Source organism: Cydia pomonella, chromosome 6, assembly GCF_033807575.1.
Source record: "Cydia pomonella isolate Wapato2018A chromosome 6, ilCydPomo1, whole genome shotgun sequence".
In the NCBI taxonomy this organism is placed as follows: domain Eukaryota; kingdom Metazoa; phylum Arthropoda; class Insecta; order Lepidoptera; family Tortricidae; genus Cydia; species Cydia pomonella.
In genome coordinates, this window is record NC_084708.1 from 5,165,636 (window position 1) to 5,183,355 (window position 17,720).

Below are 17,720 nucleotides of genomic sequence, written 5' to 3' on the forward strand. Positions count from 1 at the left end.
CTCATGTTGGATTTCTAATTGGATCAGTTACATTAAAAAGAACCCGTATTTTAATACCTAAATAAAGTAAGTATGCACTAAAACAATTTATTTGTACACAAGTTTGAGCTATTAGAAAACACTATTTTGTAGCTTAAATATCTAGATGTAGGATTTACTTGCAATGCCCCAGCAGGGCACCTATGTGTTTCACAAATTTTATTATAGGAACTAGGTAATTATATGTACCATGGTCACAGAATAAATCATACTACTCATGGTTCGCAGATGCTATTCTATTCTAAAATAAAAATTAAACTCGGACTGAATGCAAACATAATTAAATTAACAAACAATTTTAAAACAAACTAAATGTATTCAGAGAATTGAATACTTTCTAAATTCTAAAGCTTGAAGATCGTTCCATAAATTACATTAAATGAATGACTTCCAAGATAACGTCGCGGTGACCCTTTCCAACATCATGGCTAGTTCAAAATCAACCGTATTGCAATGAAAACAAATGTGGAACTTTAATATACTTATTAGGAAATATCTCGAAAAAACGGGTTGTTGTGAGACTTGTGAGTGAAATGGGACAAAAACAAATACAAAGGACGTAATAAGAGTTTTTTTTATCGATTTAATCGTGTCGTTTGACCAATAAATCGTTCTTGTCTCGGGAGGTTCATAATTATCCATACAATTTAGAGGTTTTTTTTCTAGTAACAGTAATGGAAAAAAGAGTAAGATGAAAAACTCATCATAACACTTGCATTTTAGGTATTCTATTTCATTCTCCTTAAATTTCTTTTTCATTACATATCCAAGATTAAGTCTTAAGAAAAATAAATTTCGTGTAGAGAGAGATATTTTTAATAGCACTTCGTCCAAAAAGAGCACTAGGTAAAATCAATTAAAGGTAATATCTCGTATTAGGCTAGCCATATCCAGTGCATTCACCGAGGTAGGATAGCCTGGATAGTTAAGGGAATTTAGCGACGAACTGTTTCTGGTGTAAGTGATTTCCTAAATATTTACCTAGCTGAATGAAAACATGAAAAGGAATATACTGTACTGTCTCACGTCTCGAACTAGCCCGCGGCAGTACCGATTCATCTTCAGTGACCTGTAAGCCACCTCAATGGTAATGTTCTCCTTTGCTGACGTCTCGAACCAGCCCGCGCCGCGTTGCGTTCAGTCCACTATCAATCATTAATACACAGTGAGCCTACCTTGTTGACTAGCGACCTTGCCGCCTCCTCGATGTTAATGTTTTCCTTAGCTGATGTCTCGAACCAGCCCGCAAAGCCACGTTCGCGACAGTACTCGTCCATCTTTGCAGGAGAGTTCACGATGCCTTCTTTCTGCTGGTCGCACTGAAAAAATAAAAATAGATTAGACATAACATAAAGTAAAACCTTCCCTTTCAGATATTTTTTCCTTCAATAGGCTAGCGTCTCGTTCGATCGTTTTAAGCGTTCTTGGCGTCCAAGGAGTCAAAGCTTCTATGGGGCTATAAGTAAATTGCCACCGACTTTTATTTAAACTCGAGTGCGGTCAATTATCAAAAATCAGAGGACCGTTATCGCCATCCGTTCGGCGTACCTACGTTCGCAACCGTTGACAGATCATCGATACATCTTGTAATAAGCCCTACGTTTGCTAATCTAGTACCCATATTATTGCCATTTCTGAACACTTCGACCCCATCTACAAAGTTTCCTCACCTTATTCGCCAGCAATATACAAGGTATGGGCGACCCATCCGGCAGCTGCACCTTGGTGTCCAGGTCGTTCTTCCACTTGACAACCGCGTCAAAGGTCGCCACCCGCGATACATCGAACACTATGAACGCGCCGACCGCCTCCTTGTAGTACACTCTCGTCATGTTGCCGAAACGTTCCTGCCCTGGGAACAATTCAATGGTTTTAAGAATGGCTGATGGATGATTTAATTTCCTCCTTTGGACCTTATTGTGCATCAATACTAGGTAATGCGAAATGAAGAAGAAGTCCAGATTCTAGACTTAACGAGGCTAAGACTAAGATATTTCTAGTTCAGACTACTTATAATAAGATTGTAACCTAATACTATGACTAAACGCTTACAAGATTATTATTCAATCATTATAATGATGGACAAGCTCAACAGAAAGAAGATAATAACGATAACACCAAAGGCAACGATAGAAATATGCCCTAGTTCATCGTTCATGATTTTAATCCTCAGATCTTCTTTACCAATTGGTGGCGGTCAGTCAATCGACTGTTTGTCACTAACTGTCACTTTGACATAAATCTAATTGGTTCTTATTACAAAAGAACACCAATGCTATAGTAAAAAGTTTAACATCTCAAGGTTGTTATTATGCAAAGCAAAGTGGAAAATATGTTTATAAGTTCCTAAATGAGACCTCGACTTATGAATATGTTGGCGTCCCAATTCAGGGCTTTTAACACGAAGTCCAACCCTATAGTCGCATGGTAGCGTTGACCAAAATCTGCTGGACGTTTGATGATAGAGGTCTACCCTTCAGTAAACGGCTATTTAAGGCAGATAACAAATTGCCTGCAATATCCCATAGCTGTAGCCTTATAATATAACTGAATCGGCGTCTCAACCCAGTTCTTTAAACGAGAAGTCGACTTCAATGGTCCCAACGGAATGCTGAGTGAAGAACTGATAGACATAGAGAATGATACATACTCTTCCATGTACCTAACTACTTATTGGTTTTTAGAATGGATAAAAATTTACCTGCAATATCCCATAGCTGTAGCCTTATGACTGTATTAGCGTCCCAATTCAGGACTTTTAACGCGAAGTCAACTCCAATGGTAGCACGGTAGTGTTGACTAAAGAATTGATGGACGTATCGTTTGATGATGGATGTCTTCCCTGTGCCTAGCTCTCCGATGACTAGGATCTTGTATAGATGCTCGCGTCGCTCCGCGCTGGGTGAGGCGTGGGACTGGAACAGAGATATGTTAGAGTGAAGACGATTGTAAGGTAGATTGAGATGTGGCGTCACACTTGCTGCGGTCTCTAAGGTGCTTTAGAATTTTAGAAATTCCATATCTAAAATGACGCTATTCACATTTTTTTATTAAAATTAGGAAAAATGATGCAAGCAAGAATTTAACTAATTCCCGATATCCAATAAGTATGTAACTTCGGAGACAAATTGACAATTAATGTTAGTCAGTGTCTACCATCGTGCTGGTCTGATGATCAAGTAAGTAAATATTCTGTACTGTGCATCATACAGTTAAAAATACACAGAAAATGAAATACAGTTAAAAGCTAGGTAACAAGAGGCGGTCTTATCGCTAAAAAGCGATCTCGTCCAGACATCTATTAATACTTAAAACATTGAACGTGTAAGGAGTGTAACAAACTGAAGACGCAAACATATGCATACATAAATATATTATACAATGATAGATAAAGGCCAGTTAAGGCAGCGAAAGGTAATGAGTTTTCAAAAGATGACGACGCGCAGATTTCTTAAATCTAGCCTTTAATTACATGACTTACGACATATGTCATAAATGAAAGATATCAAAAATGTAGTAAATAAACACTATAGGGACCGTGCGCGTTGGAGGGTCTGCCATCTTGTGACCTGAATCGGAACAATAAACATTTACATTTACACGTCACGTGTTTTCTTGTGCATAGTAGATTCCGCCATCTTGTGGGCTACATCGGAACAATAAACATCACATTTACGCCTCGCGCTAAAAATCTGACATGTGCTGTCTCCTACAGTTCATGCACACTCCCTATATAATAACCACTTGTATCCGAATGTCACTGGTAATGTTAGAAGGTTAATTAAACTCAAGTTTACGAATACAGATTAATGTTCTTTAAATTTTCGGTCTTGACCCAAAAGGCTTGGGTAATACTATGTAGTTATACCATGCTAAACTTGAGTATTAACCTTCTAACATAACCCGTAACATAAATTCTAATAGGCCTAACCAACAAGGCACGTGACCATTCATCAAACAACTTACTAAACACCGACCTAATCATAAGATTAAAACTACCTATATAATTAAGTATACCTAATAGGTACGCAAACACTAAATTTCGAGTAGGGAATGTCTTTAAAACACTAAAAAGGCGAAATAACTACTACATTGCAATAAATTTGAAATGCATTTTAAATGAGTCTATTAAATACTTCAGGTCTTGATTAGAGACAGGTTAATAATAAGCACAAAGTAGTAATTTGTCTTAATTACTAGCGCCACTAATATAATAATTATATATTTTTTAAATTACTTTTTTTCCTGATAATCCGGATTTGGTACTAACGATTAAACCTGAAATTGGCAATTGTAACATGTGTTAAATGTGCATTCTTTTCGAATATCGCGCCTTATTGAAATCCGTCTCGCACTTGACGGCTCTTATGTCAACTTCCTATTCTTGTACTCCGTGACACGCGTTTTTCGAGTGTACTTTTTGCTAAAAATTAAAGTACTTAATCTTTATTAGATTCCTGTTAATTTTCGTTTCATTTATCAACATGCCGCAACTACATTCCGGTTTACTTTGCGTCAATACTTTATTGTTAAAAAGATTGGGTCAAATTCCAATATCCAACACGGCTATAAGGCAGAGGGAATATATTTCCCACTTGATTTAGAACTTTATAGTGATAGGGTATAGGGTTAAATTTTGCATAATTCCTGACACCCTTATGGCCTTATGCCTTCTAAAGGGTTAAGCTTGTTTACATTTTGACTTCACCAACATTGCAGCTATGCGAGTTTTCCATGGATACGAGTATTAAGAGTATTAAGACTAGACTAAGAAATCAAGAGGTCAGCTTATTTAACAAGTAAGAAGAAGGCTAAGAAAGCAATAGCAATCGCAAGGGCCAAGGTACAAGATAAATTGTACGATTTCCTGGAGAGCCCCCAAGGCCAAAAAGACCTTCACAGAATAGCAAGAGAACGAGAGAAGAGATATAAATCATATGAAATGTATGAGAGACGAAGCAGGAAAGATTTTGACGGATGACAAAAGCATAAAAGAACGCTGGAAGAACTACTTCAATAAACTTATGAACGAAGAGAATGATTGGAGTGGAGTGCTAGAAAATGATAGATGTAACATAGGTATGGTGAAAGAGATCTCTGTAGAAGCAGTAAGGTTGGCAGTGCAAGGTATGAAGAATGGGAAAGCGGTTGGGCCAGATGGTATACCTGTGGAAGTATGGAAGTTTCTGAAAGCGGATGGATGGAAGTGGCTGACTTTATTCTTTAATAAGTTGTTGCAAGAAGAGGCGATCCCTGATGAATGGTGCAACAGTTCGCTGGTGCCCATCTTTAAGAATAAGGGTGATGTACAGGATTGCAACAATTATCGGGGAATAAAGCTCATGTCACATAGTATGAAGATATGGGAAAAAGTAGTAGCGAGACGAATGAGAGAAGAAAGTGAGGTAACACAGAACCAATTTGGGTTTATGCCGGGCCGGGGAACTACGGACGCCATATTTGCACTTCGCCAATTGTGCGAAAAATATAGACTTGCGCAAAAGAACTTGCACATGGTGTTCGTGGACCTGGAAAAGGCATACGATAGAGTCCCCCGTAAGGTTCTGTGGTGGGCTATGAGAGAAAAAGGAATGCCAGAGAAGTATGTGCGGCTTATTCAGTCCATGTATGATAGAGCCAGTACTCACGTCAGGTCTGAAGCTGGAGTAACCGACAAGTTCAATGTGGCGGTAGGTTTACACCAGGGGTCAGCTTTAAGTCCGTATTTGTTCCTCCTGGTTATGGATGCTCTGACATCGAACATACAGGAGGAAGCACCCTGGTGTATGCTGTTTGCTGACGACATTGTTCTTGTCGGAGAAAATGCACTTGAGGTCCAGAGCAGACTGGGAAAATGGCAAGAAAAGCTGGAAAGTGTGGGACTGAAAATAAGCAGAACCAAAACGGAGCATATGTTCTGCGATTTCGGTGGTCTATCCAGTTTTTCCCATATTGCCTTAGACGGTGTATCCCTACCAGTCTGCTCCGATTTCCGGTACCTTGGGTCATTGATCCAAAGTGACGGCAACATCGACCGTGACGTGAAAAATAGAATAAATGCGGGATGGATGAAATGGCGACAGGTCTCTGGAACAACTTGCGATCCACGAATGCCCCTTAAACTTAAGGGGAAAATCTACAGGACGATCGTGAGACCTGTTGTAATGTATGGATCAGAATGCTGGGCGACGAAAGTGACGGATGAAAGGAGAGTGCACGCAGCGGAAATGAGAATGTTGAGATGGATGTGTGGAGTGACGAGAAAGGATCGAATTAAGAATGAGTATATAAGGGGAAGTTTGAAAGTAGCACCGGTAGCAGAGAAGATAAGGAGTGGTAGGTTAGCGTGGTATGGGCATTTAATGAGGAGGGATGAATGCCATATAGGAAAAAGAATGTTAGGAATGAATGTTGATGGACGGAGAGCGGATGGTAGACCTAAAAAAACGATGGATGGATTGTGTGAAAGAGGATATGAGAAAGAAAGGAGTGAGTGCTGAGGTGACGAAAGATAGAGGAGAATGGAAGAGAAGAACATGTTGTGCCGACCCCACATGACGTGGGATAAGGGCAGGAGGAAGAAGAAGACGAGTATTAAGACTAGACTAAGTAAGTAAAAGTAGGAGTAGGTATGCAGTTACACAAAATAAGGAAGAACACCGTTCTGATGGCGGAGGCCAAGATGCTCATTTGGTACCTGTCAGTAAGTACCAATTGTAAGACTATGCAGCGTTCTATTTCTGTCTCGCTTGTATAATATTTAAATCTGCATTTTTTCCACAGTTTTATACATTTTATTTACAATAACAATATGGGTCAAAATTATTTTCAGTGTCTTATTTTTGATCAATCTGTCACGCTTGTATCCATGTCTTCCATCAAATATACACTGAAAGTTTAGTTCTATTGTATGTTTTTTTAGCTGTAGATTGTATTTTACATGATAATAATTAAAAACAAAATTTCATCTCATATAAAAAGCGCCACTCCGTCACATTTATTGGGCACAAGAAACAAGACGAAAAAAATTTGACTCATATACATAATGGATTTATATAAACAGAGGATTACTATAACTAGCTAGCTTAAATCTAAAATAGGCCCTTGAGACATTATACCAAGGGTGCTGGCGGCATTTCCTCGTATCGCAATACTGATAAGTTGCATGTGCGAGGAAGCCGCCAGCTCTTCGGTCACCAGTTACGTCAACCAGACGCTTCGCGATTTCTGCAAAAAACTTGTGCGCGCTGGAACCCCATGGACTACAAAATGGTATTTCTCTACCGAGTCTCTTATATTTGGTACGTTTCAAAATTTCGGCGCTTTCCGCCGCCCGTCCGCGTCTACATTAGTCAGTTGGAGGTGACACGGTGCCAATGTGTCTATGCAGGTATAATCCCACACTATCATCCATCCCAAAATCCAAGGAACTAAGGACACCCCATTAGGCCTCTTGCCATCATCCCTGATAATGCGAGTCGGCTCAAGAAGGGCAGGCACATTGATGGTGGCAAGAGGCTGACATGTGACATTAAGCGACGCATGTCTTGAAAAACAACCTGCACTTTTTTGACAAGATACAGTATCTGCATTATTGTTCTTACAAGTCTAATAAAGCGATGATTAACATCAATTAAAGCGGATCGGCGGTTCCATCGTTGCATTGTACTCCAATCTATGGCAATACTACCGGGAGTGGACATAACTACTATAACTAGCATTATAAGGTCTACGGCTCTACGCCCATTCAACTTAATCAGCTTTACACAAGCAGGATTAGAACATACTCAACGGTATATTTAAGGCCTCTGCAGACCTTGCAACAAAACGCAAGTAATTTTAGGTAATTAGCGGTTAAGTATGTGCAACGAATTCAATCTACCAATCAAATGCCGCAATGTAACGCGAATTGCATGCAATTAAAGGGAAGCTTTTTAGGCCCTTAAAGTACCTAATAAAAATAAATAAAGATATTCAAGAGCAAGCTACCGCCGCTAACGTTCAGTCAGTTGTCTAAAACTCATTTGACCTAATCTTAAAGTACCTATAAAAGTCTTAGTAAATAAAATTATCGTTATCTTAGGCAGGTATGCAGCACAAATATTGCCCTTTAGTCAATATGCTGTCATACTATAAAAATAATATCCCCTGGGTGCCAAGCCAAGGTGACAATCGCTTGCGCTAGGCGACAACGATTCACTCTTCTATATTAGTGCGACAGTGACAGTTGCGTTTCCAATAGTCAGTCTTCTCCGCTGACTGTCTGTCAGCGGGCTATTAAACCCTATCTTTGACTTTGACCTTTATTATTACAGTACATATGGTACACACACAATGTATTCGACACAGAATTATACCTACATATGTATAAGTGAATGAATTATCCGAACGAAAAAAACGAAATAGGGATGCGAATGTTGACATACCGTGAAGGCCCTATCTGCCGTAGGTAGTTTCCATGAAGGGATGACATTGTTGACGCGGGAATACTAATCATTTGTACCTACTCCGATAAGGAAAAAACTTATCTAAGGTCGGAGACTCCGTGACTGAAGACGCGTCTCCGTAAGAAATGACCTCAATCTTCCGTTACTGACGGAAATTCTTTAATGTCCATTAGGTACATTAATTAGGTACGTATCTGTCCCCTGTTGTTGACATAAACTGAATTGGTAAACTAATTCCCTACCTGTGGTTGAAGTATAATAAAAAAAAATTAGAAGATTCAAATAGACATTTTAAACAGTTTTGCAGAATATTTTCAACATCGTTATTAAATAAATACAGGAAAATAGCTGGACCACTAAATAAACAGATGTTTTATGCGACCATTCACCCAAAGCACGTAAATACAAATAGAAAAGTAAATAACTTACACCGGTCCTATTAGGTTTTGGCGCCATAATAATCACTATAATCAATAACAGAATTCACTCAACTTAATACTCTAACCAAACGTAATAAAACTCAAACTGTCAAGACACGGAAAAATCCAGAATAACCAAACTCAAACTACTGAAAAGCACAGCCACATATAAAACTAGAACACCGGTCATGGCACTATAAAACACCCAATTTGTATTTTTTTATAGTCGCACAATTTTGCACAGATAGTAAATTAATTCGCGTGGAAAATAACTTATTAAAGGTTGCAGGTCTGTTCTGCTTGGACGGCCAGCTATTTCTGAAGTGAGGGGCCTTATCGGACATAGATAAGGTGTTGTCACTCACTGATGGGCAGCGGTGGGGTCCGAGATCGAAATGGTTCCTTTGGGTTATCGGTTTACGGTTAAAATTATAGGTCTATATCTACGATAATCCAGTAATTAATTGTTAATTTGCGTATGATAAGAATAACGTAGCATTAAGACCGAAACACATTATTAAAACGCGACGCGACGCAACCCGACGCGAAGCGTTTTGAGTCTCTTAGTTTTAGTTTTACCTAACTTGTACAACTTTCATTTGATTAGAACAAACACAATGCGTTGTGTAATTCAACAAATATAACATTGTGACAGATAAGAAACTGCGTATGGCAGATAAGTAACAGTTAAAGGAATTTACAAGAGGTACCTAGGCAGAATTCAGTCACCTGTTTTTAGAAAGCCTTCTTTAACTGTTTTCACTATTTCAATAAATATTTAAAATGTATGTGCCAATTTCGCCAGACTAATATTTTGATTGAGGCTTTAGATTACCACAGATATCAATTGCTTTTTCGCCTCATAGGTATTACAGAAAATACATAGTACTTCACTTAAACTACGTGTTAATATGGGGTTTATCATGGTGTTCGATGTTATCAAGGCTAATAAGTTAACTTGTTAACATTAATTCAATTATCTTCGTTAAGTAGATCAACAGTGAAGTTAAACGGATAAAAAGATTATAGCGATAGTATTTCCAGTCAATAGCAGAGTCTTGGAGCTCCAACTTTCCACAGGAAATTGTTTTTGCAATGTATTAAATTAATTAGGAGCTCAATTAAAGCTAAAACGGCCATGGGAAGGCGTTATGGCGTGAAGCTGAAAATATATATAACTTATCTTCGCTTTAAACAGATACCTACTTAGAGCTAAACAATATTTAATCCTGAGCGAAACGACCTCCGACGTTTCGAGGACGGCGTTGTCCTCGTGGTCTCGGAGGAGAGCCAGTCTCCAGTTTCTTCGAGTTAGTAATGTGTAAAAATTGTGAAAGTTTTATTCAAAAGATCGGACGGGTCGGTTTTATTCAAAAGATCGGACGGGTCGGTTTTATTCAAAAGATCGGACGGGTCGGTTTCTTTCTGACAAAGTTTGCCGAGGGGTCAATTTCTATTTATTTTTAGTTTAGGATTAGGGTTTTTTAAATAATAATTATTAATTAAGGTTATTATAATTTAGTTTAGTTCATAATTTTTAGCTGTAGCCAAATGGCCAAAAACGGAACCTTTATGGATTCGTCATGTCTGTCTGTCCGTCCGTATGTCACAGCCACTTTTTTCCGAAACTATAAGAACTGTACTATTGAAACTTGCTAAGTAGATGTATTCTGTGAACCACATTAAGATTTTCATACGAAAATAAAAAAATAAAAAAATTTTTGGGGTTTCCCCATACTTAACAGTAGAACTGAAACTAAAAAAAAAATTTTTCATCTAACCCATACGTGTGGGTTATCTATTAGGATAGGTAGGTCTTCAAAAATGATATTATGGTTTCTAATATAATTTTTTTCTAAACTAAATAGTTTGCGCGAGAGACATTTCCAAAGTGGTAAAATGTGTGTGTGTGTGTCCCCGTAACTTCTAAAATAAGAGAATGATTTTATCATTCTTCCACCGAAAATTGGTTTGAACGAGATCTAGTAAGTCTTTTTTTAATACGTCATAAATGGTACGGAACCCTTCATGGGCGAGCCCGACTCCCACTTGGCCGCTTTTAATACAATATTTTAATGCTGCATGTTTTAGTTTGGAGTGTCATTTATAATGACATAATATTCCGCAAGATTTTGCTGTTGAACTATTGTTCAATTAATACGAGCTGACACCGAAAACCACCGACCACAAGTCACATTCCTTTCACGAACAACTAGCACAAAGCTAAACCCTGAGCCAAATCTCATATTCAACAAAATTAGATAAGTACCTACTGGAAGATAATTAGTTATTTCAATTATCAATGAAAGAGTGGCATTTATTGCGTCATAAACAAATAAATCTGGAAACTAGTTTGGTGATGTAGCACCCGTTTGTCTAATTACGTCACAAGAATTGCCTGTACTAATTAGTCTAATTACGAATATGAATGACATGCGTCGCCAACATGCCAATCGTCAAGGCTCCGTAGCGAACCAATAACCAATTGCCAAGAGACCGTAGGTACCACATTGAAAGATGTCATTAAATTCAAGCATAGGATGAGGTCGGCATTGCCACATTTCGCACTCAATGACTCACGTGCATGATATTTTTCAGTGACTTCTATTATTATAATAAAATAAGGGTGACAGCTGGTAACTACAGTTGCCAAAAGCACGTGAGTGGTCTTAACAACCTCAAGTCCCGAATTGAGAGGCCGAAAAGTAAACCATCAGTTACGCTTATTTCTACAAATCCTGGCCAATCTGCTGATAAACCCGGCAAACTCGCATTTCACGTAAATTAACACTTTATGCTACGGTTATTGTACTCCCTAAACTATATCTTATACCTTTGAACGAGCAATTCTTGTATATATACAAGAATACATCACATCACAGAAATATATATATATATATATATTTCTGTGATTTCGGAAAGGGCTCTAACGATTTCGCTGAAATTTGGTTTTTGGGGGTATACAATCGATCTAGATGAATCTTATGTTTGGGAAAACGCGCGTTTTCGAGTTTTCATGCGTTTTTCTTTCGACGCAGAATATGGTCGCTAATTTCGTGTTGCCGGCCACTGTCCATCTGGTCCCGCGGGTTAAGACGCGGACGGCTTCGAATCTCGCCCGGTGACTAACTTTTGTTTTTTTTATATGTTCAAGTTTATATACAATTTTTTAATTATTACTGTTTTAGACAAGTTTAATTTAGTAAAAAAATGTAGTTAAGATTATCACCTATACACCACCATATTACAATAAATAGTTATATTATAACCGAGCAAAGCTCGGTCGCCCAGGTATTTAAGTTATAGTACGTGTCATTCGCGATGACGCGCAGATTTGCCAAATCTAACCTGTAATAAGATGACAATATGAGTCAAGGCCCGCGTCGTAATGAATGACACGATCTATACGTTTCATACAAAATTCCTGTCCTATAAAGCCATCGACGGTACTGTCTTGCTTGCTTGCATAGCACGAGTGTCATGTCGTTGTGACCGAGGATCGGGTGTCGGCCACGCTTCACCGGCGGCCTCCAGCTCCGCTCATGTGAAAGTGACCATGGTTGTCATGTGCTGACTTACCGGCAAATTGAAATGAGGGAGTTAGGCGAAACTTAATATGGGATAAAAATGCCGTTTAGCATGGTTGCTTGTCTTTTTGTCTAAGGCACAAGTATGTTAAGGCAATTTAGGAGATAAAGAATTTCCTCCTTATTCATAAACGTCTACAAAAGTTAACAAGCCGCTAATAATCGTATGTCCCTGCCATCATACCAATACGTTGGAAACGATTATTAGCGGCTTGTCAATTTTAATAGACGTTTACGAATAAGGGGGTAACACGACTTCTAAGAAAGAATACCTACAACTGCATTTTTGCATGAAAAATGTAAATGTATTTTTTTATATCCGTTCCCGACAAATTATAAAAGTGTATTCATGACCACATTTAGAGACTAAAATGTCATATAAAGTGTTCTGAAATCGGTCTTGTTTAATGACATAATGACAATTCTTTTGAAAATTTGCCTTTTTGGTTGCGACACCGATGCTACCACTATGTGACTTGGTTAAGACATACCTACTGATGACAGACGTTAAAGTTTTAAAGGAAACTCGCAATTTTTACTTATTTGTTTGTATGTTTTTTTTTGCCAAGATGTAAAAAGAAATAACGTATCGTATGCAGAACCTGAGAAAAAGATTTTTTTACGGCAAAAAATATTTGACCAAAACTCTTTTTTAGGGTTCCGTAGTCAACTAGGAACCCTTATAGTTTCGCCATGTCCGTCTGTCTGTCTGTCTGTCTGTCTGTCTGTCTGTCCGAGGCTTTGCTCTCTGGTCGTTAGTGCTAGAAAGCTAAAATTTGGCATGGATATATAAATCAATAAAGCCGACAAAGTCGTACAATAAAATCCAAATTTTTTTTTTTTTTAGGGAACCTCCCCTACACGTAAAGTGGGGGTGAACATTTTTTTTGCTTTAACCCTACAGTGTGGGATATCATTGGAAAGGTCTTTCAAAACTAATAGGGGTCTTCAACAAACATTTCTTGATAAAGTGAATATATTCGGAGATAATTGCTCCGAAAGAAAAAAAAAATGTGTCCCCCCCTCTAACTTTTGAACCATAGGTCCAAAAAATATGAAAAAAATCTTGGAAGTAGAGCTTAAGAAAGACATTAAATGAAAACTATAGCGGATATGATCAGTTTAGCTGTTTTTGAGTTATCGCAAAAATTTTCCCCTTCATAGTAAAAAGACGTACACCCACAGTAAAGTTCATCCCTTGGTTAACAATCCACTATACTTTAAGCTCCAGTTTAGCTTATTGTGACGGAAGAGTAACTACGGAACCCTACTCTGAGCATGGCCCGACATGCTCTTGGCCGGTTTTTTTTGCTACTTATGACGAGAATGCGTGGTTAAAATGTGTCGGATCTTACCAGCTCACGGTGTATGAGTACCTAAATATTTAGATACTGTTTGTGAACACCATAATGAGAATATATCCGGAAAATGGAACACATGGATATCAAGATGAAGCCTACGTATAAATGGACAGTTAACCTAACCACAAGATGCAATTTGCATACATAGGCACGAAGTTAGTGGTTACGATATTGTTTATCCATAAGTTCAAGTTACATGCCTCGTAGCGTTATTGAAACGTCTTTGAAAATTATTGAAAACTAACTTCAACTATAACAAAGGAAACGTACGAAAACTAAAAAAAAAAACCATTACAAACGTTAGCTATTCGTTTGACACCTCATGTGAACCTCATATTATGAAAATTGTTCCCCAGAAACCTCCAAATTGAGATAGCATTTGTGCCGCACGCAACGCGAGTATTGCCCCGCTCCATACAAAAAGCGCGCCCTGTGACCTCACAGCACACAGCTGTACGACACGTAATGTACCTATAATTATGCCTAATATAGGAACAAAAGAATCATAAAATAGTACATTTCGATGCTAGTGCGAAAAGTATGTCATTACTTCACGAGTACCGAGATGATTGGAAAAGTGAAAAGCACTAGTTCGCGAAAACCAACTTGCCGCACGCTAAATATCTACGGAAAGTAGCACTTTTTGAGCGACTGCATTAAAAATAAGTTTTTCGTTATTTCCGCCGAAAAAACTGCATTTAAGTGTTTCCAGTCCACTTTTTTTTTCTCGTGATATCTAACATAATGAATCTACCTATTCAATTCCTACGTGATATAGTACGCGAAGCCGGGACTTCCAGGAGACAACGGTCAGGAGGTCTGAACTCGGTTCTGGTCTGTGAGGGAACGTACAGACGTATTAGTTGCTCCGCCAGCTCGATACAGTCCGACTCCCCGCGAAGGATACTGCAAGCAGTAATATAAAAAAAAAAACAAATCGTTTAATATACAGTGGCACCTCGATAGCACGAATCTCAAGGGAAATACCAAAAATTGAGTCTTCCATTCCACTTATCCAACATCTCGCTACGCTCGTGGTTCAATTTTTGAATCTTTCCCTTGCTCGGGTATCAATATTAGCACTAGGTGTTAAACAACAACTTTGCCCGCTTGTAAATATTCTAAAGCCAGATAACTATTCTAAAAACCGTATTTTATGTATATTGCTCAACATTCATTTCATAAGACGATATTTTAAAGCAATGGACACGAGTGCAAAACAAATTGGTCATTTACAACTACCTAACTATTTTAACTTCATATATTGTTAATACGATAGATTGCCATAAGTATGAATGCCTTTCAGTGCTATTCACGACACTTTGTCGTTTTGCCTCTACAAAGCATTTCCGCTACATACCGAAAAATCCATGTTATCGGCTGCAACGCAGCGCTACGACCGTAGCTCAGCGGTGATTGTGTTAAAAAAGTTAAAATGTCATTTATATTATTATTTTTATCATTTTGCATCATGTGTATTATTATTATTTTGCATTTTTGCTTCGTCAGATCTTAAGACTCAGACCTTAATAGATAGATAGATAGAATTTTATTGGTATAATAAATTAGAGGCAAATTTATAATTCAAATAATCACCTAATTACGAGTAGGTATGTTAGTCATTACTAATTGGTTCAGAATCAATTAATTTGTTTTCTTAATCGAAGGAAAATTTATCTTATTTATAGTTATTTCATGTTTGCAGGTGCCACTGTCTATTTTCGTGTAAATACCTATTATTACTGCATCGTGTTTAAAATAAAAACGTTTTCGACTTTTTATCGGGGTCAGTGACTGGTAAACATTTTGACTAAAATATTTCAAAAAGTTTTTGTAATAAATGCGAAATAAAATTTGATCGTTTTTAAAATGCTATTTTGCATGCAGTTGATACCGTCTAGACTTCATAATTGTTATAAAATATTGAGATAAAAATATATCGGGCTTATTTATCACAAATCAATCGAAAAAGCAACAGCATTATTACATTTTGTTGAGTAAGTTCTGTCATTAATATGATAATAATCTGGTTTCACTAGTTGCTTCATAGAAGCGACTAAAATCGTAAACATTTATAAGTACGTCAACAAAATGGAAATTCTAAATAGCTTTAAAGAAATAGGAATATTTGTCACGCAATAAATATCGTGGAAAAGTAAGGATTTTGTTATCTGCTTTAATCGGTATCACGATACAAATAAGAAACAAACTCATTCTAAGAAACGGACCCAACAAACTCGCGGAAAAAATAGTTAGGTATATGAAAGTCAAGGGTATCTAGATCATGGTTAAATGCCGCACTTAGGCTAATAAAATTTGTTTTCAAACATAACCACAGGATGTCATTTAAAACAAACTAAGTACGTACCGCTCTAGTGCACTCGCTACATGCCCTTTTAATTAAATAAGTGCTGCCCGATAACTGATCGCTGTAAAACTAACCGACTCTGAAACTAACAACTGAACACTTGCACAAACAAACCGAAATATTACTACCAAAACAAGGCACACAGCAGGCGTGTACTCACGAATGGCATCGCGCCGAAGGCCGTCCGCTGAAAACTATCGTGAAATGTAACGTACTGGGTACAGGACGGTCGTTTCTGCGCTGAAGCCGCAGCACTCGCACACCCTCAGGTAGCACTCGTCAGCCGCCTCCTCGAAGGTCATGGCGCGCGCGCATCGCTCGGCTCTCCCGCGCCCACTGACGCGGCCCACATCGCGCGCCCCAACACTCACCGGCGGCTCCGGTTTTTGGTCGTCGAGCAGGTCTCCGTAGGGCGGCATCGTGTCCGCGTACCCCTCCTCTTCGGTGTCGTTGTTGTCGCGTGAATGCGACGGCGTCGGCGAGTGCGCGGGCGCCGACGCCAGCCGCACGCGCGCGAGCGCCACCGCCTCCTCCAGCGACCCCACTCCCGTCTCGCCCCCGCCCTCCCCGTCGTCGTGGTCCTCCGAGAAACACGCGGAGGCCTGCGCCACGAACGCGATGCGCCGCCGCAACGCGCTACCAGGACTCGGGGCCCGCGGCTCGACGGGCTTTTCCATCTCGATCACGCTCTTGCTGCGCTTCCACGCAGCCTTCGTAAAGGGGCGCGTCGCGACCGCGTGCTCCACGGCTATGGCACTGATCGGTGGCTCCGGCGTTATAGGGGTGCTGGGTTCCGGTTCGGCGAGCGGCTCCGGGGCGGTCTCCGGGCCGCTCTCGACGGGTTCGGGAGGCGGGGTCGGGACGGGAGAGGATCCCGCTCCTTCGCGCTTCCTCCCGATACTCCCCATTCGCTTTAACAGGCCGCCGCTCTCCTTTTTCTTTTTTTCCTCGCGCGGCGACCCGTCCGTGCTCCGCGAAGCGCCGGACGCGTCGCTCGCCGCGTCCGCGCGCAGTTTCTTGTTTTTCTTGCGCATCGTGCGCTCGTCTCGAACGATCTCGCCGTCTGAGTCGGAGGACTTAGTGGAGCCGGAGCGTTTGATAGATCCGATGTGGAAGGGCGAGCCGGAGCGGAACGGTGAGCGCAGCGTGTGTAGCGTGCGACGGAAGCGCGAGGGCCCGACGGCCACGGGCGCAGAGCGCGCGAGCGCGGGGGAGGGCGGCTTCGGGGACTCCTCGTCTCGCATGGTGGTGGCGCGAGAGCGGCGCGCAGACTGCCGGCCAGCTCGAGTCTGGCTCCGCCGCGCTCCACTAGATCGCAAATCTCGGATAAACTTTCGACAAGGCCTTCCACTTAGCCCGACTATGAAAGGGAATTAGGTTGAGGTTTCGTAACTGGCCTTTAGAATAGATCAATAGGAACAATCGCCACCGAGTAGGAAGCGTCTATTCAGTGAGTTATAGCCGCCGAAACTAGCGGTTCGTCCCGTTGCGCGGACGGA

General features: G+C 39.9%; 1 protein-coding gene across 8 annotated transcripts in view; it reads right to left on the bottom strand.

Moving 5' to 3' along the window:
- Positions 1-17,720, bottom strand: part of LOC133518781 (ras-related protein Rab-32) — a 30,928-nt gene that overhangs the window by 1,779 nt on the left and 11,429 nt on the right. For 4 of the 8 annotated variants that reach the window (XM_061852467.1, XM_061852468.1, XM_061852471.1 and 1 more), the window contains exons 2-4: positions 2,741-2,954; positions 1,710-1,891; positions 1,215-1,358 (exon numbers count right to left, since the gene is read on the bottom strand). In XM_061852467.1, coding sequence (XP_061708451.1) covers positions 1,215-1,358; positions 1,710-1,891; positions 2,741-2,954 — 540 coding nt within the window. The other 4 variants (XM_061852466.1, XM_061852470.1, XM_061852473.1 and 1 more) reach the window with 4 other exon arrangements.